General features: G+C 42.8%; 6 protein-coding genes across 6 annotated transcripts; 3 read left to right on the forward strand and 3 right to left on the reverse strand.

Moving 5' to 3' along the window:
* Positions 1-2743: 2743 nt before the first annotated feature.
* On the forward strand, positions 2744-4414 carry DSM5745_07904 (Zn(II)2Cys6 transcription factor domain-containing protein; the record flags this gene model as incomplete). Its single annotated transcript, XM_026749920.1, has 1 exon — positions 2744-4414. The coding sequence occupies one exon, from the start codon at positions 2744-2746 to the stop codon at positions 4412-4414; it is 1671 nt and encodes a 556-aa protein (XP_026601952.1).
* Positions 4415-4910: 496 nt separating this feature from the next.
* On the reverse strand, positions 4911-6053 carry DSM5745_07905 (uncharacterized protein; the record flags this gene model as incomplete). The annotated part of the gene is made up of 2 exons (XM_026749921.1): positions 4911-5893; positions 5957-6053. The coding sequence occupies 2 exons, from the start codon at positions 6051-6053 to the stop codon at positions 4911-4913; spliced, it is 1080 nt and encodes a 359-aa protein (XP_026601953.1).
* Positions 6054-6576: 523 nt separating this feature from the next.
* Positions 6577-7768, forward strand: DSM5745_07906 (uncharacterized protein; the record flags this gene model as incomplete). The annotated part of the gene is made up of 2 exons (XM_026749922.1): positions 6577-6673; positions 6750-7768. 2 exons carry the CDS (start codon positions 6577-6579, stop codon positions 7766-7768), a joined length of 1116 nt encoding a protein of 371 aa, XP_026601954.1.
* A 5526-nt stretch (positions 7769-13294) lies between these two features.
* DSM5745_07907 (uncharacterized protein) lies at positions 13295-15034 on the forward strand (the record flags this gene model as incomplete). The annotated part of the gene is made up of 3 exons (XM_026749923.1): positions 13295-13415; positions 13474-13778; positions 13850-15034. 3 exons carry the CDS (start codon positions 13295-13297, stop codon positions 15032-15034), a joined length of 1611 nt encoding a protein of 536 aa, XP_026601955.1.
* A 2755-nt stretch (positions 15035-17789) lies between these two features.
* On the reverse strand, positions 17790-19697 carry DSM5745_07908 (uncharacterized protein; the record flags this gene model as incomplete). Its single annotated transcript, XM_026749924.1, has 2 exons — positions 17790-19513; positions 19574-19697. The coding sequence occupies 2 exons, from the start codon at positions 19695-19697 to the stop codon at positions 17790-17792; spliced, it is 1848 nt and encodes a 615-aa protein (XP_026601956.1).
* A 2034-nt stretch (positions 19698-21731) lies between these two features.
* On the reverse strand, positions 21732-23415 carry DSM5745_07909 (uncharacterized protein; the record flags this gene model as incomplete). Its single annotated transcript, XM_026749925.1, has 4 exons — positions 21732-22011; positions 22059-22221; positions 22268-23226; positions 23276-23415. The coding sequence occupies 4 exons, from the start codon at positions 23413-23415 to the stop codon at positions 21732-21734; spliced, it is 1542 nt and encodes a 513-aa protein (XP_026601957.1).
* Positions 23416-24503: the final 1088 nt, after the last annotated feature.

The raw sequence follows: 24503 nt of genomic DNA on the forward strand, positions 1-24503 counted from the left end.
TAGTATTTTATATATTATATAACTAGCCGCTACCTTAGCACGCGGCTAGTTTAGTACCAAAGTTCCTCCGCCCGGCGGCCTTAGGCCGCCAGATTGCGTTATTATAACACTACACAGTTGCAACACCATAATAGTGATAACATTAAATTAATAATAATTTATGGGTTAAAAACCTTTATAAGGTATTTTATAATAAAATTAGTAAAGTATTTTTTTAATTCCTATTTTTTTTAATTTTATATTAATTTTTAAAAATATAAGTTAGGTGTTAATATTACAGCAAGGCATAAAACCCTTAAATAACTTAGTAATAAACCCACCTTTTTAAAAAATATTTAAATTAGCCTTTTACCAAGCAACACGGTTAATAATAACTTTTTTAAAATTATATATTAAAAGTAAAGAATAAAAAACTTTTTTTTATAGTTATTTATACTAGCGGACTTTTATTTTTAATTTATAAGAACTTATACTTTTAAGTATTATTTTTAAAGTAAAAAATTAAGGCCCCCGCGAATTATTAAACTTTTAAAGGTAATTTATTAAATAAGTATTATAATAAGACGCGCCTTGTAGTAAATAAAAAACTTAAAAATTTTAAGTATTTTAATATTATTATTAATAAGTTTATAAATTAATTTTTTAAACATGTTATTACCCTATTATTTAATACATTTACTTATAGCTTTTTTTATACTTTTAAAAAGATTTTAGTAAAAAAGTTTAAAGGCAAGAAGACTATAAAATAAATTTAAAATTATATTTAAAAGTATTTTATTAATAAAAAAGAATATTTAACACGCCTTAATAATATTAACTAAAAAAGGATTAATTTAATTTTTATAAATACTTATAATATTATAAAAAACACGTGAAAAATTTTTTAAGGTAAAGCTAAGTTTTTTTATATATTTTTTATTTTTTATAATTTTTATAGCCTTTAACTTTTAATAAAAAATATTTTTACTTTTTATGGGCCTTATAAGATTTTTAAGGGTATTATAAATATTATTAGTTTTTTTTATAGTGCTTTAAAGTAACTAGCTATTATTTATAATTACTAGGTAAAAAAAAAAAATAGCATAAAAATATTTATTATGCTAGTAATTACTTGCTAGGAAACCTAGTTTAACTTTTTATATTTAGTATAAAAGTTAAATATCTTTCTTTACTAGTAAACCTTGCTTTTAAAAATTATTATAATTTTAAAATTTAAAAAGCTAATAGTAATAAAGTTAGTTATAAAACTTTTTATAATACTTAGTTTTTAGCTTAATTTAAAAAACCTTTTTTTTATTATAAAGCCTATTTACTATTTCTAGCTATAGTTAAAAAATTAAAAAGCTAATATTATAATAATATATGTTATATTTTTTTTTTAAATAGCTTTAAAAACTAACTTACTTTTTAACTTTTTAGGTTATAAAGCACTAGGTATAGCTATAATTAATTCTTTTTTATTAAGCTACTAAAACTATATTTAAAAATAATCTTTAGGAATACCTTGCGGAGTTAAAATATACTAGCTTTAATAAGTAATTTAATACTTAACTAATTAATTTTTACTAGGCTACTTACTATTTTAATTCCTAAAATATTTTAGCAACACTGCCTAAAGTAATAGTCTTTAAAATTAAAAGTGTTATTTTTTAGTATATTAATAAAAATACCCACGCTAATTTTACCTTATATTAAGTAAGAAAGGCGTATTTTTACCCCGCGGAGAAATAGCTAAATAATAATTTTTTATTTTTTTAGGTATAATTTATAAGTTTTTTATTTTTAAATAGCTTTAAAACTAATTATTACTTTTTTTTAGGTTAAAATTACTCCGGGCCTTTTTTTTTTAATTATATAACTTTTTTATATAATTATTAATTTTATTTTTACTAAGCGCTTGTTTTTTGCTATAAATTTTATAAAAAATAAGTAATAATCTTATCTTTAGGTAGCAAAAATAAAAAAGCTAGTATATATTTATATAAATACGCGCGCTTTAAAACTAAAGCCTATTAATATAAAAAAAAAAAATAAGGCTAAAACGCTAAAGTATAAGTTTACTTAGTTAAAAAAAAAAAAAAATAGCCTGTAACTAGTTACTTTATAAAAACCTTATAATTTAAAAGATTTTAAGCAATACCTATATTATTAATAAATTACTTAATTAAAATAACATAAAAAAAAAATATTACATAGCTAAAATAATAAGATTAGCTAAGGTTAATAAAGCGCTATAAAGTAATAAGCATAATATTATTAATACTTTTTATATGGTTAATAAATTTAACTAAAGCGCTTTAAAAAGTACTTTAAAAAGCGCTGTAAAAAGCGCTGCAAAACATATTTTAAAACTTTTTAAAAAGTATTAATTTTTATATATAAATTAAAAAAAATTTATTTTTTTTATAAATTTACAGTATGCCTTTTAAAATAGGACTAGTTTTTACATGCCCTATAGCTACTAAGCCTTTTATAGTATGCCAAGTGCTAATTTAATAGCCTTGCTTTGCTGTGACTATCACACTTGTTATTTAGGTGGTCACAGACAGTCAGACATATGTCGGATCCCACCCCTAGTCATGACAACATTCAGGCACTCGCATTTACAGGTTTCTATTTTTTTTATCTGAAATCTCACATCAGTATCACTGCCCTGATTGCTCATCTCGCGTCGCAAAAGAATTTCTCCTTCTGGTATCCCCTTACCCCCTCGGCACATTCCGGTCCACACAGCATCGAACTAATGGTCAACCGCGGGCCCTCCGGAGGGTGTGCAACATGCAGACAGCGACGCGTCAAATGTGACGAAGGGAAACCAGAATGCCGGACATGTGGCCGTCTCAAGCTACGCTGCGGAGGCTACAGGACGCAGTCTGCCTCTACCAATCACAAGTTCAAGTTCAGAGACCAGACTCACAAATTCAAGAGACCTGCAGGTGCTTCCGTACAGCGAACAGTGAAACCCAAATGCCTGCCTCAAGCCAGCCCTACCCTACACTCGCTATCTGCACCCGATACAGCCGTTCCGTTCTTCTTGCTCCATTACGCTCTCACCGGCCGGGACATGGAATCAGCGCGTGGATTCTACGAGATCCTGGTCCCGGAGTACGCCGCACAGCCGGCGGACTCGGCTCTATGCCTTGCGGTGTCAGCCCTGGCTTCAGAAACCCTGTCTTTGTGGCGGCGCGGTGCTGGCCTCCGCTCAGCCGAAGCATCCTACACCCAAGCGCTCGCGTGTCTTCGGCGTACCGTCTCGAACGCTACAGAACGTGGTAAAACAGCAACCCTACTGACAGCGCTCGCTCTGCAGATGTACGAGAATGTAGCCGCTATATACGGCCTCCGCTCGGGCGCTACACGAATCCACCACGACGGGGCAGTCTCCCTCCTCTCCTTTGCGGCGCCCAGTCACACGAACAAGATAAGCGCGTATGTTCGGAGATATATCCTCCACTCTGAAGTCTCCTCGGCCCTCCGCCAGAAAAGATCATTGCGGAGCAATGCGTACTCGTTGATCGCTACCCAAGACCAAGATCTCCTCGCTGCGCCGGATAACCCCAGCTCAACGCTCGATCTCATCGGGACGGCCGTGGCTGAGCTGCAGGCTCGTTACGACCTCGCAAGCCAAGATTGCACCGCGCTCCTGTCCCAGCACCTCAGAGAAAAGTGGCATGCAGAGGCGAATCGCCTCGACGAACAGCTCTTATCATGGGCCCAGAGCGTTCCATCCCATTGGCAGCCAGTAAGGCTCACTGGCAGCGAAATAGACCCCTCAATCCCCACCTACAATCTAACCTGCGAGATCTACCCCTCGTGTCAAATCGCAAACGTGTGGAACCTGTGGCGCTGCCAGCGGCTTATCCTGGCTAAAATCACTCTCACCTCACTCACTGCTGTATTCCACCGCGAGCCAGGTGATCAGCTCAACCTCGTCAAATCTAAACAACCCCTCCAGGACCTCGTCGATTCGCTCTGCTACAGCGTGCCCTTCTACCTGGGTAATCGGATGAAACCCTCAAGCATGCGCGATTTCACCGACCCGAGCATTGTATTCCCAACTTCGCCTCCATCGGACCACGCAGGATACCCCGCAATACATCCCGACAACCACAAGCGCCACCTCATCGCCCAAGGCCATTGGCACATCATGAGCCCGCTGGGCTGCTTACTGAGCCTCCTCTCCGAAGACGGGCAAATACTCGCGGGCCATCTGAGAGAGGGACAGGCCGACTGGATTCGCGGACAGTTCCTGCGTGTCGCGACTCTGCTTCGGCTTCGAGATGAGGGGTCTGGTGGAGTGGAAGGACGGCGCTTGTCGAACTCGCCCTTGTCTAGCAGCGGGACGCCGGATCTTAAGGCGGAGTCTTTGGCGAAGAGCGTTAGGAGGGCGGCTGTCTTTCTGAGCGGGCCTTGAATGCGGTAGGTCGTTCCTTTCTAGGTCACGGAACTGGGGAGAGGATTCTTGGTTACCGCCCCGTAGTCGGGCAGCATGGATCTCGGGGGGTTGCTTACGTCTGTCCTTCAGGGTAATTGGATTTATCCCATGCATATCTTACCATCTCGACGCGACGGCTTTTTTGGGAGGCGAAGTTCTAGTTAAGGTCTACTGGTAATAGATCAGAGACAACTGAGAATTATGTTTGAAGATACGGCCATTCATAGCCCGGGTGGCATTTTTTTTATGTGTTAAACTTCACGGGAGCTCACTTTCTATCTAAGTTGTAGAATATGATAAATGGAACAATGGAATAAAGGTACATGAGGATGATCCCACGTGGAGACCACATAAATAACAGAGATTTGTGATACATTGGATATCCATTAACCTTACCCACAGAATCCAGACCAAAGATGCCCGAGAAAGACAGAAAAAAAGAAAGTTGAGAAATGCCACACCTTCAACGCACCATCTAAAACCAAGAAGGAATTTCCCCCCACCCTTCAAGCCAATGGTCCAGAGTCCCATATTCATGCGCTATTTCCACAGTATCAGGGTGCAAGTCACGGCACATATAAAGGCGTTCGACCTCCAACTCCGCTTTCAAGGCGTTAATGAACCGCGCTTTCCTGAGCTCAAGAGGGCGACCTTGGTCTTCTCGAATAGCGTATCCCAAGACGCGCCATAGGAGGCCGCGGAAGCTTTTTCTCAGCCGCTTGATTGCGCCCCTGCAGCCTCTTGTGTTCCTGGTTCGCGTGTAGCGGCCTAGATACTCCTTGTTCACGGTGTAGGTGGTGCCCGTGAAGATAAGGGGGGCGCCGTGCTTCACGAGCACCGCAGCGACGTCCGTGTTTGCAACGGTCCCGGTCTCACCCGGCAAAGCCCAGATGCGGAAGCGGAAGCTGCGTTTTGTTACGTCGTGCCCGGCCGCGAGGAGGGAGGCGAGCTTTGTGGCGTCGCCGTGGTGGATGGCGTGGTAGCCCTGGAGGATGGTTAGGGTGGTGGCGAGGGGCTCGAAGGGCCGCGGCCAGAGGTTCCAGACGTGGAAGTCATTGCGGCTGAGGCCCCGGGTTTTGATGTACTCGATCTGTGCTTTGAAATCCGTCTCGGTTTGGCCGGGAGCCAGGCGGGTTTCGGGGGTGTTTTCGTCGAAGAGGAGCAGGCGGGGCGCTGCTTTGGTGTTCGTGGTTGCCTCGATCAGTTGCTGGAAAACCTCCGTTTCATCCTGTCCGTTGGCAGCTGCGATGTCCTGCATTTCAGTGATCCAGCGGGAAAGGTTGCAAGGCTTGTTCTTGAAGCTCTTGACTTTGGACTCCAGGTAGCGGATCTTCCACTCTTGAGGGAGGTTCACAAATCGATTATGTTCCCAGCTCACACGATCCCAGATTTGAAGCCCGTGGATTTCTAGACGCTGGCTGGTAATCAAGGCCTTGGTGGCGACTCTGTCCCATTCACCTGGTATTCAGAGAGTCAGCTTATGATTCCTTGAGAAATAGCAACAGATGACGGATGACTTACGGTCCACAAGACGGGCATTGAGGGTATCGCGGTGGGGGTTGCCATCAGCGGCTTGTTCAATGATGTTAGTAAAGACCTCTAGCGGTAGTCTCTCCATGTTGAGACCCTTTTCCGCCTGTCTGATATCAACTATGTGGGAGGAGAGTATGGATGCAGGTGTAGGAAAGGAAGTAGACGTAAGAGGATCGGTGTAGAAGGACGATGAAGGTAAAAGATCAATAGATCCAAAACCTAGCTGCAGATGGAGGAAGGATGGAAAACTAAAGACGAAAGGAATTGAGGGATGACTATATACATGATGTTGCGGGGTTCTGGAGTTGGCAAAAAGGCTTCATTCACCACGGGGAGCCTCTTGGGTAGACGGGTGTCCATTCACTGCATGTCATCGTCACAGGGATTTAGCCCTAATATCGAAGGCCTGGAGCTTTACTTGCTCTGACAACCTGGGAAGTGAATGAAACTGGCTAGAGATGCTCCCCAACTTCTCCTGGCCAAGTATAAAATATCGAACAACCTCCATCGTAACCATCACACTTACCATCAACAACATCCTTCCTTCTTCTCCCTTAACCAGCTACATTCTCAATTCGAAACTATCAGTTTGCTCACGTACCTACACTATGGACAAACTCCCCCTTGAGGTGTTCCACAGCATCATCGAGTACGCCGTCGAAGACAATCCTCTTCAGGACACTTTCGGCGCCCGCCTTGTCAACCGTAAGTCATCCGCCCTTGTTAGCTTTCTTCGCTTTGACATTAGTACGGAAGGCTGACCGTCTGTTTTACTTACTAGGGCACTGGAACGACGTCGTAACCAAAGAGCTGATCCGTAGTCCCCGCCTGGAGGGCAGGGAGGGCTTGCACCTGGAGTTCGATGAAAGGAATGTGAGCGCCAACTATTCCTGGGCAAGCTTTCCATACCGCCTGAAGATGCTCTACCTCATGCATAGGGTCAAGCACCACGAAAAAAACCCCTGCCACTTCACCACCTGGATGCAAGAGATGCGCCAGTTCGCTGAGGCGTGGGACGGGGATGACGAGGAAAACTGGCAAAAGACCCTGCTCAAGCTCCTGGACATAGCAACCGCCAGCAACGCGGGGACTCGCTTTCTGTACCATCTCAGCCCTGACTCGCCCGAGCTTGAGCCCATCGAGATCACCCCATATCGCAACATACCCAACCTCCACTGGGTGAAGCCGTTTGAGCCGCTTGAGAAGACATTCAAGATCATGTTGGCCTTCCACGCAATCCATCACGGGAATACTAGAGATCTTTTCCGCCTCCTCAGGGAAGGCCATGACCTCACAGCGCGAAGCACACGGTTCCGGCTTTCTGCACTGGGCGACAATGCCACAGTCAATGCTGTTGCAAGTGAGGAGATCGCCGACATCCTCTGCAAATTCGGCGGGCCCTTCCGTCTCTGCTCTTGCGGATCTAGTTACGTATTTTTCGAGTCCACTTCCCTCGACGCGATGATCGACAGCGGGAATCGGAAGAAGTTGGAGCGGCGGTTGAAAACCCTCCACACGCGGTTTCGGGGCTTCCTTCCTGCTGTGTTGAAAGGGGCTCGGCGCCGTGCAGAGGAGAATTATATCCGCGCGAAAGTCGCGGACGCCGATGATTCCCAGGCGGAGCAACTGGCCCGATGGCTGGACACTGACAATTACCTTGCGGCCGAGATGACCAAGATCAGGCACGAGATCCGTGATGCCGTCATCGAGGATATATCGAGATTTCAGGACTATTACCGTCGCGATCATCCCGCTGCGGTCCGGGATGCTGAGTACGACACGGGGTTCAGTTTCGTGTGATTTTCCTCTTTTCTCTCATCCTGTCATGGTTTAACGGGGATTCCGTCTACAGTAAACTAAATCAGCATGTATTGGAGTTTGGAGTAACTTGGAAATGAAAGCAATAATAAGCAGTTAGTCCATTGTAGCATTTGTACGTCAATATACTTGATTCCTCATCAGCTGGTAAAGATGAACACTGTAGAGAACTTTGTGCTCTAGACTCTGAACAGAGAGCCCTGACTTTGTTAAAGAAGATACACGATGGGCTAAATGCGGTTTTTGACTGTAGCATCAACAGTGAGAGAGGGGTTCACAAGGAAACAGTGGATGCAGGTGGTTGAAAGACACTGCCTTTCTTGGTGTCCTTTGTTCCTTCTACCGCAGGCACGAAAACCCAGAACCACCCAGCGTACAAGTGCTACGCGCCAGTAAACACCTAAAACAACCGCGAGAACTAGCTAAAAAGTGCCCTAAAATACTTACCTATATTTATAAAAAAAAGGTACTACGTGCTAAATAACACCGCCTAGTATAAAGCTAAAATATGCTATAGCTTATAATAAATAATATTAAAATCCTAAATATATATTAAAAATTAATTACTTATAAAATAATTAATTACTTAGTTATATTAATTCCTACCTTAAATTATATAATTAACAGGGATTTTAATACTACTTATAATACCTTTAAGCTTAAAGTAAATAACCTATATTATAATAATAAGATTACTAGATAAGCTAGTAATAATAATATTAATTATATTAATAAACTAAGCATGGCTATATATAAGGCTAATTATATTTTTAATTTAACCTTTTTAAATATTTTTTTACTTACATGCTAGTAATACCCAAGCTATATAATAACTTTAATTATTAAATTTTAATTATTATAGTACCAGGGCGCGGGGAAAAAATACTAAAATAATATTATTATAATATACTAAATTATAAGTTAAAATACCTAGCTAAACTTATTAAAAATAAAATAATATTTTTATTTTAACCTAAAAAGCTTAAAAGTATAAAAATATTAAATTAATATACTAAGTCCCTTAATAATATTATTATAAAAATTATATAAATTATAAATAAATATTTTAACCCGGGAAGCCATGGTGCTCCCTAGTAATTAAATAAGTATATAAAAAATTATTATGCCTAGGTGGTAAATCCTACCCTAAAATAAAAAAAATAGTTTTTAACTATAGTTTATAAAACTAAGCACGTGTATTAAACTAAAATAATTAATAATATTAAAAATAATTAAAAATTATATTAAATAATAACTTAGTATAAGTTAAAGCCTAAGCTTAAAGCTTTTTTATTATTAACTAATAATAAAATAATTAAAAACACGCGGGAAAAGGCTAATATTTTATAAAAAATAGTATTAAAATAATTTAATATAAATAATAATTTAGACTTTAATCCCCTAGTATTAAAATACTAGTAAAAAAATAAGTACTTATACTAGCTAAAAAAAATCTTGCTAAAAAAAATTAAAAAAAATATTATTAATATAAGTAGTATTTCTCCTAAAGTAAACTAAGTAACTATTTATATTTTAAAGGCTTATTAAAAATATATTAGGCAGGCTATTTACAGGCTATATAATTAATTTTTATAATTAAAATACTTTTTTTTATTATAAAAGCTCGCGGAGGTAGTAATATTTTTAAAAAATAATAAAAAAAATAAGTTTTTACTTTAATCCTAGCGCCCTATAGCACTATTTTTAATATTAAAAAAAATTTAAATAAATTATAACATGCTATATTACTTTTATTACACTAGTATAAAATATATTAAGCTTATAATAATATAATACTTTACTTAAGTACTTAATTATAAACTTAATAACCTTTTTTATTTATAATATTAAAATAATACTTTTATAAATCTAGGAGATTATTATAGTTACTATAAATATTTTAAGTACCTTTAATATTATTTTACTATAATACTTACTTTAATAAATAATAAAGTAAGGCTAGCCTCGCGTGCTTTTAATTTTAATTATAAGTTTTTTTAATAAATAAAATATAAAAATATACCTAAAATTTATTATAATAATAATATACTTAGTATATTATAGCACGCCACAAGGCTTGCCCCTTTTTTTAATATTATTTTTATTATATATAGCTAAATTATTACTAGTAAACTTAATTTTATACTTTAATTATATAAATAACTTTTGCCTTAACCGCGCGAGTAACTTTTTTTATATAAATTATAAATACTTAATAAAAAATATTTATGGCATGCTAGCCTAAAAAAAATAAAATAAAATAACTTTTATACCTAAAAAACTAAAAATATTATATATTACCTAAAAATAGCACGGTAAGTTATTATTACTAGTAATTAATAATTAGTTAATAATTACCCTTATTATTATAGCACTAGGCTAAAAATAGCCTGTGCTATACTAGCTAAATATTTTTTTTAATAAATAACTTTTTTAGTATTAATATATTATTAAACAGGTAGCTAAAGCCCATGTAATAGCCTAATATATTTATAATTTAATATATATAATATATAATTTATTTATAAATTTACTTTACAAGGTAATTATTATTTATATTATTTTTAATTTTTTATATAATATAAAGGCGTAATATAATAGTAAAACTAAGCCTAAAAAATATATATAAAATTTAAAGGTTAATACTTAACTAAGCTAGTATATTAAAATAATTAAAAAAATATTAGCTTTAGCCACCCGCGGTATACTCCTAGTTTTTTAAATAATATTTATAATAATTTTTTTTTAAAAATACTAAACTTTTTTTTATAATAATAATATTAAAAAAATATAACTATAATTTGCCCTAAGGCTTTAACTAGTAAATAACTAAAATTTATTAATAACATAAGTAATATTACTAAAAATCTTATAAAATTAAGGCGCTAGCTTTTATTAAAGGCTAAAAATTAAGGTATAAATTATAAAAATATTTTTTTAAATACCTTAAAACTAGTCCTAGTATATTTTTATTACTTTTAAAAGTATTTAAAAAACCTTATTAAGGGCAAGGCCAAGAAGCTAGCTATAAAAAAATTTAAATAATAATAATAAATATTATTAATAATAAAAGTGGTAATTTTTAGTAATAAATTTAAATAAATATATTAAAATGTTTATTATATAGGCTATAGCTATATAGTATATTATATATAATATTTTTAAGTATAGAAATTATTAGTAATTAGCGCCTAGTCTTATATTTATAATACTAAGACTATTAATATATTTTAAAAACTAAAAGTAATAATTAAAAAGCTTTTTAGGGCTTTTATTTATTAGCTTTATATAAATAATATTTTAGTAATTTAATATACATGTAAATAATTATTATTATTATTTAATTAGGCTTTTTAAGTGCTATACTAACTTATAAATTAATATATAATTTACTTAAGATGGTCCCCTGGCCATATAAATATTAAAGGTAATAAGCTAGTTAATAAGCTTATTAATAAGGTAGCCTTTATAAAAGCCTAACCTTTAAAACTTAACTTTTTAAAGGCATAGTTTATAATAAGTAAAATATATAGCTTATATAAGTAAATATATTATATTACCTAGGCTAAATAATAAAAAAGCACCTTTATAAAGCTATTTATATAATATAAATAATAACTTATTATAAAATTAAAGCCTTACTAGGTTAAGCTATTATTAAAACTAGTACTAAAATAATTAATTTTATATTTTTAATTTATGCTTAAGTTTTTATATAATAACTTTAAGTAATATTATAAATACTTTTAATATAAAAATATTAGGCTTACTTACTTTTACAGGATAAGTAAAAGCCTTAAATACCTAGTTTTTTATTATTATTTTAAATAATACTTTTTATAATAGCCCTAATATTTTATAATATTATTAATAATTAAGGCTAAGGCCTTAAAGTATTTTTATAAATTAAAGCCTAAAAACTTTATATTATTATTTAGAATTATAAACTTTTATAAGTTTATTTACCCCTGCTAGGGCACCCCGCACCCTAGTATTATTAAAATTACCTAGCTTAATATTAAATAATTTTTTTTTTATTTTATTATATTTTTTTTTTTATTTTAAATACCTTTTTTTAACATAACTAGCTCTAGCTAATATATTTTTTTTATAATAAAGCAGGTTTTTATAACCCTTTATAATTAAAACCCTAAACATGTAATAAATAATACCTGCTAATAACTATATATAAAAATAATATATAAAAAATAGGTGCCTAGCCTATAAGCTTTAAAAGTTACCTTTTAAAATAAAAAGCCTTCCTGTATATAAACTTACTTAAATAAAACTTATTTAAATAAGCCACTTACCCTGCGGCGGCACGCCCCCATACCCCAAGGGAGGTCTAGAACATTAGGCGTACGCCTAGCGATCCCCGGGGCGTTAAATATCACTACTACTACTACTACTACTTTGTTCCTTCTACAATAAGATCGAAATCAGGACACTGGCAACACAGTCTTCTTCAGCTTTGCGTTTTCCTTAGTTCTCTTCTGGGTACATGGAAAGACGACCTGAACCTTTCCAGTTGAACATTCCAGCGTCAACATCATGCCATTGCTCTCGTCTTTACTGATAATAACCAACCACTCATCCCCATCCTAAGCCACTCAATCCCACTGGACAATCTCTACCGTCACCAGAGACAATTCCACCGTCTGTGCCCTCAAATCCCCATGGAATCCGATTTCTATACCATTTATGTCCAAGCCTCCGCACATTTCTCGAGAGCGATCTTACCTCCGCCTCTTACTATAGACATGCTAGCTTCAGCTCTTCAACTACATTAGTCTGCGAGGGATCAATGCCAAAGTCTGCGCGGAATATTGCGTCTTCGTTTCACACCTGATCAGGTGCGTTCCTACGCCAGCGCGATGAAGAGTTAGTTTCCTCGAGTAGGTCTAAGAATCTCATTGCTACGGTACTACGTATTCGAAATGAACCCCGTCTGTACTCGTTGGATCAATGAGTCTTGTTTTGACTCTTGCTAAACTTCGTCCGCGCCTCTTTGCGCCCGAAGGAGTGATCAGTACCACGCGGCAGGAAACGGTTCTAATCCTGCCGGTTTCTGTCGTAGCGGTAGATGGGCTGGCGAGTTGACCACTCGATGAGTTGAATTGGCCGAGGGAAATCAGTTAATGTCTTGGTGATGCTCCAGAAAGTGAGTGCAGAGTTCTCGTCCTCAGGCAAGAGGCGCCCCGTGACCTCATACTCGAGCAGCGTCGAAATCGATTCACTGAAAGGTGGAGTCCAGGAGCACCCGCTCGTCCCTTCACCAGCGGGCTCGTTCTTTGGTGAAGGGCTCCCAGCACCCGCTCCTGGGCTCGTTCTCCTCCAGTATAAGTTCATCGTCTCTCTCGCCCCAACAGGCCTTCCTCCATCTCCTCTACAACTTTCTTTCTTCGTCTTCATTCCCTAACCGCCTTCTTGGACTTCTTGGTTCTCTGATTGCACCTCTTACAAGCTATTGCTACAGCTATTTGTCGTAGTCATCGTTATTCAGGCACGATGGCCGGCATACAACCCAATCCGCTCCCCAACCTCCCCAAGGAGATTCATTACATGATCCTTGAGAACTATGTCAACATGTCCTCGCGCCAAGATGCTCTGATTCCTCGTCTCGTTAGCCGTATGTCTCCTATCCATGTACTGCCCATGATCCAAGCTAACTGGCTGTTTACAAATAGGCCACTTTGAGGAAGAGACCACGCGACTTATCTGCCACCGCATCCAGGGCGAAGCGACAGTGATCTTTACGGAAAACCGCCAGCCGGAACGCGACGTCTTTGGACGGCAGATCGGGCGCAGTATCGTAGTCCCTACTTGGGCACGTGCATCAAAGGAGCTGAAAAAACGTTTCTTGAAGACGTTCTACGAACGCATCAGCCTCCAGAAAAGCTACTTCAAGACCTTCATGGATGATATGTTGGACCTTGTCGCACCCGATCGTCGAGAAGAACTGCTCCCCGGCTCCTCGACTCTGTCGCTCATGGTACCTGGAAAGCGACGGACTTCCTCGTCTCTACCACCGTTATCGAAAACTACTTGCCTGACCGGGATGAGGTGAGGGACTTGCATGCGCGTTGGGGCCAAGAGACAATCTATCAGACTTTGCATGCCCTTCTTGCCGATTACGCCCTGCGTCATGAGGATATCACCGAGTTGAAGTTTGAGCTCGCACACATCTGGGGCGCCCCTGTGCTTGGCTCAACCAAGTTTGGTATCAACCTGCTCGAGGTTGCACTGTCCTTGGGAAAGATCAACATGGCTCGGTCCATGGTGCCTTTGGTCCGAACAGAATTGTTTGAACAACTCTACAACGGAAACCTGTGGCGCACTGCGCACGAGCAAGCCGTTTTCAATGGTGATCACGATGCTCTTGCGGTGATGATCGTTTTCGCCGGAGCCACAACCCAGCAAAACGCAACGCTGGTGGTGCGCAGTGCCTTCAATTGGGCTACAATGGGAATGGTATTGGAGCTCAGCGACACCACCGCACAGTGGCTTCTGGAAAATTACTCGGCTCACCTCGACGCAGGGGACATGTATCACGCCCTATGGCAAGCAGTCAAAAACAGAAAGGCCCTCCTTGTCCATATGCTGCTTTGCTCTGACGCTTTTGACCCAAGCTTCCACCCTGAAGGTCCCGCCCCTCCTCGCCGTGATCACCTCTCCAACTTGATGACCGTAGATCCAGAGCTGCAGGGCTGGGCAGGCCAACGCACCAACATCCTCAAGCACTTCCTCTACCGCGGTGTGCACTCCGGCATTGACACGGCGTTGTTCAAGGCCATTGAACAGGACGACACGGAAGCTTTCGAACTGATGCTCGACTACAACCAGGCAATCTCCGATGGATCCCAGGCGAACGACTGGACCATCGAAGGCCGTCTAACCAAGGACCTCCTTGTAGCGGCCATCTACTTCGGTCATAGCAAGCTGGTCGAGATGTTGCTCGCCAGGGGCGTTGATCGCAGGTTCGGCCATCCCCGCAAACGCTTCATGGTCGAGAGTATTGCCCCCAACACCGTCTCCTATCTGGACTTCCTCTTCCTGCTGGATCGCACTATCCCTGAAGAAATACCGGGTTGCAAGGCTGTACCCAGTGCACTGGAGTGGCGACTTAGCTCTCTGTCTACCACGCAACGAATGACCGGCATCCAGGACAAATACGGCCTTCTTTCTGGAGTTGATGTCCTTGTGTGCCGCACCGTTCGTGTCTCATACACTATCCATGAGCTAATGTAATGGTTCATTGCAGAGAGAAATGGACCCTTGATGGGTATGAACGCTGGCTCTATGGATCCTCTGCACAGGAACAAGAAGTGTTAGACCTTGCTGATGCAAATTAAATGTTGCGAATCTACCAACCATCTGTGTTCCTGTCATTAATCTCTTTTGTTATCTTTTTGTTTTTATTCGTTACAGTTTCAATTATTCACGTACTTAGGCACACAAATTGGAATAGCAAGATAGCCTAATATGTCATGCAAGTATCACACAGTCAAACAATGTATGTTAAAAACAGCTCTAATAAACTATATCTTTGTTTAGAAGACCCTCTTCAATATTCCTTGTACTCCTTCTCACTCTGAGCACATCCAACATCACAGTCCCTATATATTCTACGTAACTCACGTGCACAGATAAAGCGCACGTCCACCTATATAAGTAACAACAACCCCTGTTATCATCGCCCATTTTAGAATAATGGACCAAAAGCGCTGCCTCGGGGTAAGATTTGATCTAACAAACATTGCCCAAACCTGGTCCTCTTCTGGGCAGGCTTTCCTTGGAACTAACCGAAATCATAGCCAAATTCATCCTAGCGGAGATTCCAGATCGATATTCGAACCTTGGGTGGATTACCTGGTTCAGCAAGCGAGGATGTCGACATAGGTTCTATTGGAGGCCGCGTTGGAAGACGAGTCTGAACTTCTAATCCATATAGATTGGCCGTGAGATAGTAATGGATGGTGTCCCGACTCTTTATCTCCTTTGCGTTGTTCGTCGATTTTCTCCGTGTGGTAGGGCATACAATCAACGTGGATGTATATGTTTTGATTGAGGGATTACGCAAAAAGAGGAATTTCACTGGATCGAATTGTATCGGAGGAAGGCCGTTAAAGATCGAAGGCTTAGCATAAGGTCGAAGCTAGGGTTGTATCGAGGCTTAAAAATGCCCCCGCTCCCCGTGAGATGCCCTTACGCTTCTTCGAAGCGCCTGGGGGCTTTTAAACTCATCCATGCCCGACTCTCATTCCCCATTCGTTTCGCGACATATCTTAGCTCCAGTTTTGGGAATGCTCAGTCAAACTCCCTCCAGCTGTGCGCAAGAATCGCCACATAAGTGATTGTCACCGTCCACTACTCATCCTTGTATTCATAGCTTTTCTCCGCCCCGAGTCAAATGTCGTTATGAACCTCCAATGAGAAAGGGGAAGGCCATGGGAAAAGCGGCCTGCATATATACGCAGAGACATGGGATGGTTCGTTGAAGCAAATCCATCTTGATCTGGATAGAGATGGCGAAATCAGTGAACCAACACGCAGCGAGAAAGACAGTGCTTAACATACCTAGGGCCTTGCGCGTTGTTTGTCTATCCTTGTCAGTCAGTCAGTGGGAGAGCGGGGTTGAAGGGCCTGGGATCTTGTCGCGTATCTTAAAGATGCACCTGGGAGCAGCCCGCTAGATTCGTCTCAGCAACCGCAAAAGAAGCAAAAGGACGTTTCCTCCGGCTGGAGACTAAAAGCTCTAATGAGATTTAGTTCGGTTTGTGCAAGAAGGGGCTGCATTTATCTTAAGGAACCCTAACACCTTGTACCTATTTTGTATCACGTACTAACACCGCTGGAATTAGACACTGGGCTGGGGCTGGCGTACGGAATAAGGCCTAAGTGGAAGTTGAACTGCTCGAAAGCGAACTAGAAGGTTTAAATGGAAGGTAAATGGTTAATGCAAGAACCTCGTGATTAGGTCCTGGGACATTAGACAAACTGCGAGAGAAGCAGTGGGATTATTCGCTGGCTAATAAAGGGGCATGTGCTCGGTAAATACAAATCCGTTGTTAGGGATTCACCTCTCGGATTAGAACAAGGCTAAAGAATTAGAAATGGTATTCGGTCCGGTGCAAGATTAGAACCTTGGAAACAACGAAGCTGGATAGGGCTGCAGTTCTCATTATAATACCCTATCTCAGGGAAGTCGAATCTTGAATGGTAAAGAGAGTAACAGGGAACGGCATCTGGTGGAAAAAGAGCGTCGACTACTATTCCCGTCATATAAACAGAGCATCATTTAACGATGGTTCAGGGGAATCCTGATACTGACTCCGGCATATTCGGACACCCCCGATTAACAAAACAAGGTTAAAGCTTAGGCGCATCGGGGAGAAGGGTAGATAGAAAATACAACGCAACGGTGGGCATTCATGGGGCGGATGATGATTGCTAGCTCTACGGCCAGCGAGGGCGAATACTATTACCATGCGATGTGATTGTCAAACGGCTGGGATAGCGGCGATACTTAGGAAGGGGAAATAACTTCCTATTAACCATTAAGGGTAAAGTATAAGGAGAATGCACGCTTAATTTGCCTGTGTTTATTACTTTTAGCCAGCATGAAGGATAAATGCATGCTTCATGTGCAGAGTTGCATACAGCTTTACTGCACTGCACTACCTTTCACGAGAAATAAGACATGGACTTACGCCTTTATATGCTGAAGAATAGTCTCTTTACTATTATTTAACTAACTCTTGGTATTGTAAGTTAGACCTTATTCTGGAGCGAAGATACAGGATCCTTTGTACCAACAAATAACAGCCGTAGACAAGAAAGAAACATGTAACGCGAGACGTGGAGCTGGGAAGGAATGGGTAGGTGTGATAAAGAACATTTAGATAGGGACGTGATTGATGAACGTGCAGAGACCAACAAGTAAACCAAGAGAGGCGACTAGACATGAAAACAAAGGAAAACAGACAAGGGAGCAAATAACAATTTACTGGCCCTGGTCCGACAAGAGACGATAGCGAACCTGGACAGTGTGCACCTCCTCTCCAGAGAGATGGCCTTGAACACCATACATAGTCCGATACTGCTTTTGGTATCGACCCCAGATGTTCATCGGCACATTGCCCTGAGCCCTATCCTTCTCGACGCGCTTGACATGCTTGTTGTATTTCTCAACGCCAGGATAGAACATCAAGAGGACCTGCCAGAGGTAAGAAGGATCATCGTCGTCCTGCCCTTGGGTCAACTGCACGACGAAACTCGCTTTGCGCGAAGAGATCACTGGGTCTGCGCCTTTGCTTAGTGCCAGCTCAACGGCGCCGCTGTTGCCGAGAATCACGGCGGCTTTCAGCAATTTCCTCAGTGCCAACGTGCTCCCCTCGGCTGATACCGCTTGGCCGACCTCAAACGATGCCCCGTTATCAAGCAGGACAGAAGCGAACTCTAGGTTGTTGGCGAGCAGAGCGTCCTTCAGGGGTGGAGGGCTGGCAGCCACCTTTCCACGCCCCAGGAGAGGACCGTTGGGATTGACTCCGCGGTCGATCAGTGTCTCGACCAGATCGCGTCTGCCGGCGTTCATCGCTAATGGCAGCAGTTCGCGCACGTATTTCTCGCTTGCGTTGCTCGGATCGAATTCTGTACTCGCCAGAAAGCTATTGACTTTGGTCATGTCCGCTGACCGTAAAGCTTCTTGGAACTCACGGTGCCTCGATTGGTTTGCTTTGATGACCTTGGCCAGACCTTGGAGGAGCGTCTTCAGTATGCCAGTGAGCGTATCTGGTTTTTCAAATCCTGTTGTGGCCTCAACGAGCAGATAGCTGATTTTCTCTCCCACGTCTCCATCAGTGCGTTTAAGTAGGTCTATGAATACCTTGACGGCCTTTTTATTCCCATGAGCCAAAGCCACCTGCACAAGAGCATACTCTCTAGGATTCGGAGGACGCAGATAGATATATTGATAGATGAGGCCCCGGTATGCGCCACCGAATTGGTGGGCCAGGATATTGCACTTGAAACTGGGATGGCGGCTTCCAAGCGAATTCCAAGTAGCCCAGAGCCTTGCATTGTTGCTGGGACGATCCGAGTGTTCGGCTGGTACAAGTAACAGGTCGGTCGGCGTGATAAGGGGAAGAATCATGTTAACCATCCGTTTACGCCCAAACTTGGCTACCTCATCCAGGACCGAGAGTCCAAAGCGATGCGTGACCAGATTGTATCCACACCGACGAAGCATACGGCGGAACTCAGAGACATCTCCATGGTGGATGGCGCGGCAGGCGAGAAGAACCCAGAACGTTGACTCGAGTGTCTGTCTTCTCCAAGCCTGGTGCCAGCGTCCTGCCTCCAAATGCTGTTCAAACCCGGGTGAGGTGAAGAAATACTCTTCATATGGCCAAACCGTCAGCGAGGAAGCTCGAGTTAGAAACCGAGGATGTGTCTCTGGATCGATGGGCGGAGCGGTCAGGTTCTGGAGCTTACACTCCCCAAAGGAGATGGCGTCGAGAAGCTTGCTCTTTGTGTCCTCCCTATCTGGGTACGGGCTGAGATTGAGCATCCCATCCATGAACTTGGCGAGATTGCTGGCATTCGGATCAGGTCCAAGGATTTTGTCAAGGTAGATGCGTCTCAGGCGGATTGGAAGGCGTGCCCAGGAAAAGGGATTCATGTTGAGTCTTCCGAGCAGACGTTTCTCAACCTCGTCACGAAATGTCCCTAGAAGAGAGGACAATATTAGCTTGTGTTATCCATTGGTGTTTGAACAGGAGGCCGTACTATTAACTTGACGCAGGCGTAGAACATGGTCCATGTCGCCCATGGGGTTCATATCCTCAACGCTGCAGCGGATGATGTTGAATATCATCTCCAGAGGGAGGGAGGGATTGGTACTGGACGCCATTGTACCTTGGGCAAAGCACAGGCCGACCAGTAACAACTAATAGAGGAGAGAAAGCAGACAGCAACTTTGTCAGATGAGATTCAAGTGCGACAGCGAACAGAAAGAGCAACAGGGAGCAGTTGAAGAATAAGAAAAAACAGCAAAGAGGGGAAACAGGGCGGGGGCTTATAGCTTTCCTGGGCTGAAGACCATGACTAGCAGTAACACATCCATTAACTGCTTCATTCACTGCTTCATTCACTGCGGCAGGTAGGGTATCCACTCTACTCTTCACTAAAAATCACAAAAAGACCCCAACCACCAACATGATTCTACACTGGCAAATGTCAAAATGAACCCTGAGTAAGTCTCAAGCATATAGGCCTAAGAGTATAGTTTCTAAAGAGCACTACCCCTATTCTAGCGTCTATACCAAGACAACCAGCGTGTAAAAGAGCCTTAATGCTGCTTTAAGGGTGCAGGTGCTGTTGTGTTATGCCCTAATTAGGTTTAGCGGCTGGCTCACCCCCCTGCACCTCCCACTTTGCGCTCTGCACACTCACCAAAATTGCAGGGCAAGGTTGTAACATGCTAAGAACTTCCGTTAGTATGCAAAAGCCTTGTATTAATGTCTGTGCCTGTTGCAGTTGGAGTGCCTGTTGGCCTCCACGACCGCCGCCATCCCCAGCTGCGCAGGAGGCATCCACGGCCACCCATGCCCACTCGACGACTCCATTCTCGACTTGCTCATGATTGAAGATCTCAAAAACTGTGTGGTCTGCATTAGAAAAATTATTCGGAAACTCCTAGTTGTTGCGAGCACCTGCACCATTCTCATCTGGGAGAACACTGTCTTCTCTCCGCTGGCGGCGAAAGTAAGATGCTAGGAGGATTTGACAGATCCCCGTCGTGTGAATAGGGCCTCCACAATTCTAGGCTCTTGGCTGGGGTTCAGCTTTTATTTTCCTCGCTAGTGATTCCGGCAAGGGCCTCAAGAGCTGGGAACTTTGGGAGTCATTCCTCTCGGAGCTGCTTCTGGCCGATGATCTTCCCTGCAAAATGAACAGAGACTTATCGTATGTCATTAGCCGACAGCCTGAACTGTTTTCCTGTGGATTGTGATCGACTACATGAGACGTCCAGCAACATGCTATGAGACGTCCTGACTAGGCCGGTCAATTCAGGTATGCCATTGTTTCCTTCCCCTCGACCCAACCCCAACAAGATCCATCTTCGATCCTTAGCTGACAAAAGCTGCAGCCTGAACTAGAGAAATCGATTTCCAACCCTCTACCTCCTTTCCCGATTTCCCAGTTCAAGTAACACGTCCCCGACCGAGACTGCTATCGACCAGACTTCCAAGTCCCTTATGGCGGCCGTCGCTGGAACGATACAATGAGTCTGCAGGGAATCTATCTAAAGACTAAGGTTGCCGAACAAACCTCTCCTCATGCTCTTCCGGTCAAGACTAAATCTAGTTTCAAGCTACCGCATTTCCACCGCCGTGCTCGAAGAGATCCATTATTCTGGCAGAGAGAGTCCGCCTTGCGTATGGCGTTTGCAAGCGTTGACTAGGTAATTGATCCAGGTGCGGAGTTGGAAGCTGAGTCTGTCAGGGCATAGTCAAACCCGCTTCTTCAACCTGGCTTTTCTCTCCGTCTCTTTGTTCCTGGACGCTGTATTGATAGACAGCTTATACCCTCCTGGCCGCGGACGTTGGTCATTGAGTTAGGGCTCGATCGATGTGGGGCTGGGCGTGGACCAGCTGTGGGCACTGGGCAGTGTCTCGGCATCCAGGCTTGGCGACTGGAAGGTTCATTCGGGCCAGCTCTAGGGCCTTAGGGTTGTGTTGGCTTGCTGCCTCGGATCTGAGTTCATGGTCTACTGGGGTACGATAATAGGCTATTAGTCTCGAGCTAGATGGTTCATTGCCAATGGCATTGATCAGCGGCTGACGAAAGGCGGCCATGCTATTGTATCACTAGCATATTAGGCCTCGTCGTTTTCTAGATTGCGCTAAATCCAAGAACTTAGATTCCTACTATGACTCAAGTCCTAAACCTTGTGAGCAGATAGCTTCCCCCTCAAAAATCGCCATGCCCAAAACGCATCCACGATCAGAATCTCGCCAAAGCTGAACACTAAGCTCCCACCAAACACCAGGCTGTGGTATGTCCATGCATTATCCGCGTCCAAGTGTGCTACCTGGCATACGATTGCCCAGGGAAGAACATAGAAGAGATTCGAGATGAGGGATTGGCCTAGGTACCATGACGTCCGGGTCGCGAGGAGGATGGCGGCGAGTTGGGTCGAGATTCCGTAGAGAATGTAGCACCTGCATAGCTGGTTAGATATTTCGAGACCTGGCGAGGCAGAACGTACCAGTCGATAGTATGCCACATGTGCGTCACGATGTCTGATACCCGCTCCGATTGACTGAGCCAGAAGGCGAAGCGCTCGCAGCCGAATAGCGACATGAATATCAGGAGCGGGATTTCAATCACCAGAACAATGGCGACGGAGAGAATCGCGGGCCGGATGACCGCTTTTTATGATTAGCATCTAGATCTTGATGGATCACGATAGAAGACGGCTCGGGGTTCCGTACTGCAAAGAGTTTGTCCATGACCGGCGACGTCCATCTTCCTTCTGTTTCAGCTGGCCCCAGGCATGACCGACGAAAGCTAGAGTCGTTGCTTCCAGGGCTTGGATCGGCACCATGATCAGTCCCCAGCGGATAGTTGAGAAGACTCCCCATGCGGTAGCATAGTCCGCGGACATGGCGACGACTCCGGAGACGAGCCAGAGATAGAGCGCATTTCGAACAGCCGATTCAATGAATGTAAAAGACCCTGGTTTGAGTAGAACGAGGAATGCAGCCACAGTGGGCATCTCGCTTTTCCAGTGCAGCCGACGCCCAATTCGCTCTATGCTTGTAGTGCCGAAAAAGTACAGCAATCCAGCAGCAGCAGCAACGAGATCGCAAGTTAGGCGAATACCAGCCTGTACGTTAATATCCGGCGTCCAGCTGCCGACGTGAAACTTGGAGATGATGAGCAAGTCAAGGATGATGTTGATCGCGATTTTGACGGAGCTGATGAAGAAGGGGACGTCCGGTTTATCGAGAGCGCGCGTGGCGTTGGAAACTGCGACTTCGATGGCGGAGCTGAAGGCCGAGAAGGCGCTGATTCGAACGTACGTGATGCTGGCTTCGCGCACGTCGTGGGGCACAAACGCCGCGGAGAATGATCTGGCTGCGGCTGCAAAGGCAATGCTCATGATCAGGCCGAGGATCGACTGGAAGACAAGGAGGGTATGGGCAAGCCCGAGGCGTGCTTTGAACGAGCGAGCCTCTTTGTCTGCAATTGTAACCCACACTGCCCGTGGAAGGCCTTCGTTCAGCACCTCCGCCACTGTCCCGATGTAGGTGTAGACGTCGGTCGTAACGACCAGGGAGGAGTCGATGTTGGCGATCCATATCTTCACGAGAGTACTGTATAGAGCTGGAAGGATAAACGCTGCTACGTTGAAAAGAAGGGCGCCGGTGTAGCTGAAGAATCAGAGATCAGTGTGTTACCGTACTCGTGTTGAGCGCTCACCTTGAACGATGCCACCATCCATCACCCACTGTCCATTTCAGCGACCATAAATTATCCGTTTGAGGCTCTTGGGCTGCACCAGTATCGGTGTCCTCTCTCGCTAGTATTAGTACTCCGCTTTCTTCGACATTTGGTGCCATGGTTGTGCGACCGCGAGATGTGGTTCAGATCGGGTTCCGCAGCTTGTGGGAGTTGAAGGCGCACCCTGGTCGGAATCGACTTCCCCGCTCTCTCTGACCTCGTGCCCGAAAAATAAAGCAAGCGGAAACGACGCAAATACATTGGGTGGATTGATTAATAGATCGTAGATTATAGACGCGCTGGTATTGATGAAAATCAATGAGAGTGGTGAGAGAAGTCTGGTGACCGAGGCAAGGGAACAGTACCTATACTGTGAACAATGTACGATTGACATTCATAAGCGCTACAGAGCCTTCCTTTGGAGCTCTATGCTTGCGATAGATCATGTACTCTCTGTATCCTCTTTCTCCTATGCTCCCTTTTGGGGTTTTTAGTCTGTTGACGTCCCACGAACTTTTCGCGGGTCGTCTATATATATTTACGCTGAGTAGAGAATAAATCTAGGAACAACGCAGATTGGCACCCAGTCCCTAATTTCAACAGGCCCATGTCTAGCTATTACTATCGGATACTTAAAGGCTTTTTCATTCCACATGCTTGAGCTGCATCTCATCGCAGCGGGCGTTGCATTCGCTTTCTTGAAAAACGTCCGGATGCATCTTGCAGCCTCAGGCAGCATTGGTGGGGTAGTGACGCCTCAGGCATAAAGGCACCACCTAGCGGGGTTTGTTGACTGCACTTACGACGCGACGCCGGGATCCTGGAATTGAGTGGAAGCCACGTGTATGGCTGCAGGAACATCTAGATCTTTTCTTTGTTGCTATATTATTTAGAATGAGTATTCCAGGCCATCAACAACGCACAACATATTGCGACAATACGCACAGTCCTCGAGCTCGGGCGCCAAGAATGACGAAGCCAGACCAAACTCCAGACTCGCACCGAAGATCGCGCCCAGATCTGGACCTCGGGACACCACAAATAAACGCACCTTGGTGGCTCACGCCGGAGGCCTGTGGGACGCCGGAAATGGCTGATTGGAATCTCGATTCCGTGCTGCAACGACAAGGTGGTTGGCTGGCTGGCAGGCTGGAGAGCTTGTGGCCGTGGTGAGTGCTGACAAAGGCGGGGTCCTCTGTGCCCCGCA

The sequence above is a fragment of the Aspergillus mulundensis genome, assembly GCF_003369625.1.
Source record: "Aspergillus mulundensis strain DSM 5745 chromosome Unknown scaffold_8, whole genome shotgun sequence".
Taxonomy (NCBI): Eukaryota; Fungi; Ascomycota; class Eurotiomycetes; order Eurotiales; family Aspergillaceae; genus Aspergillus; species Aspergillus mulundensis.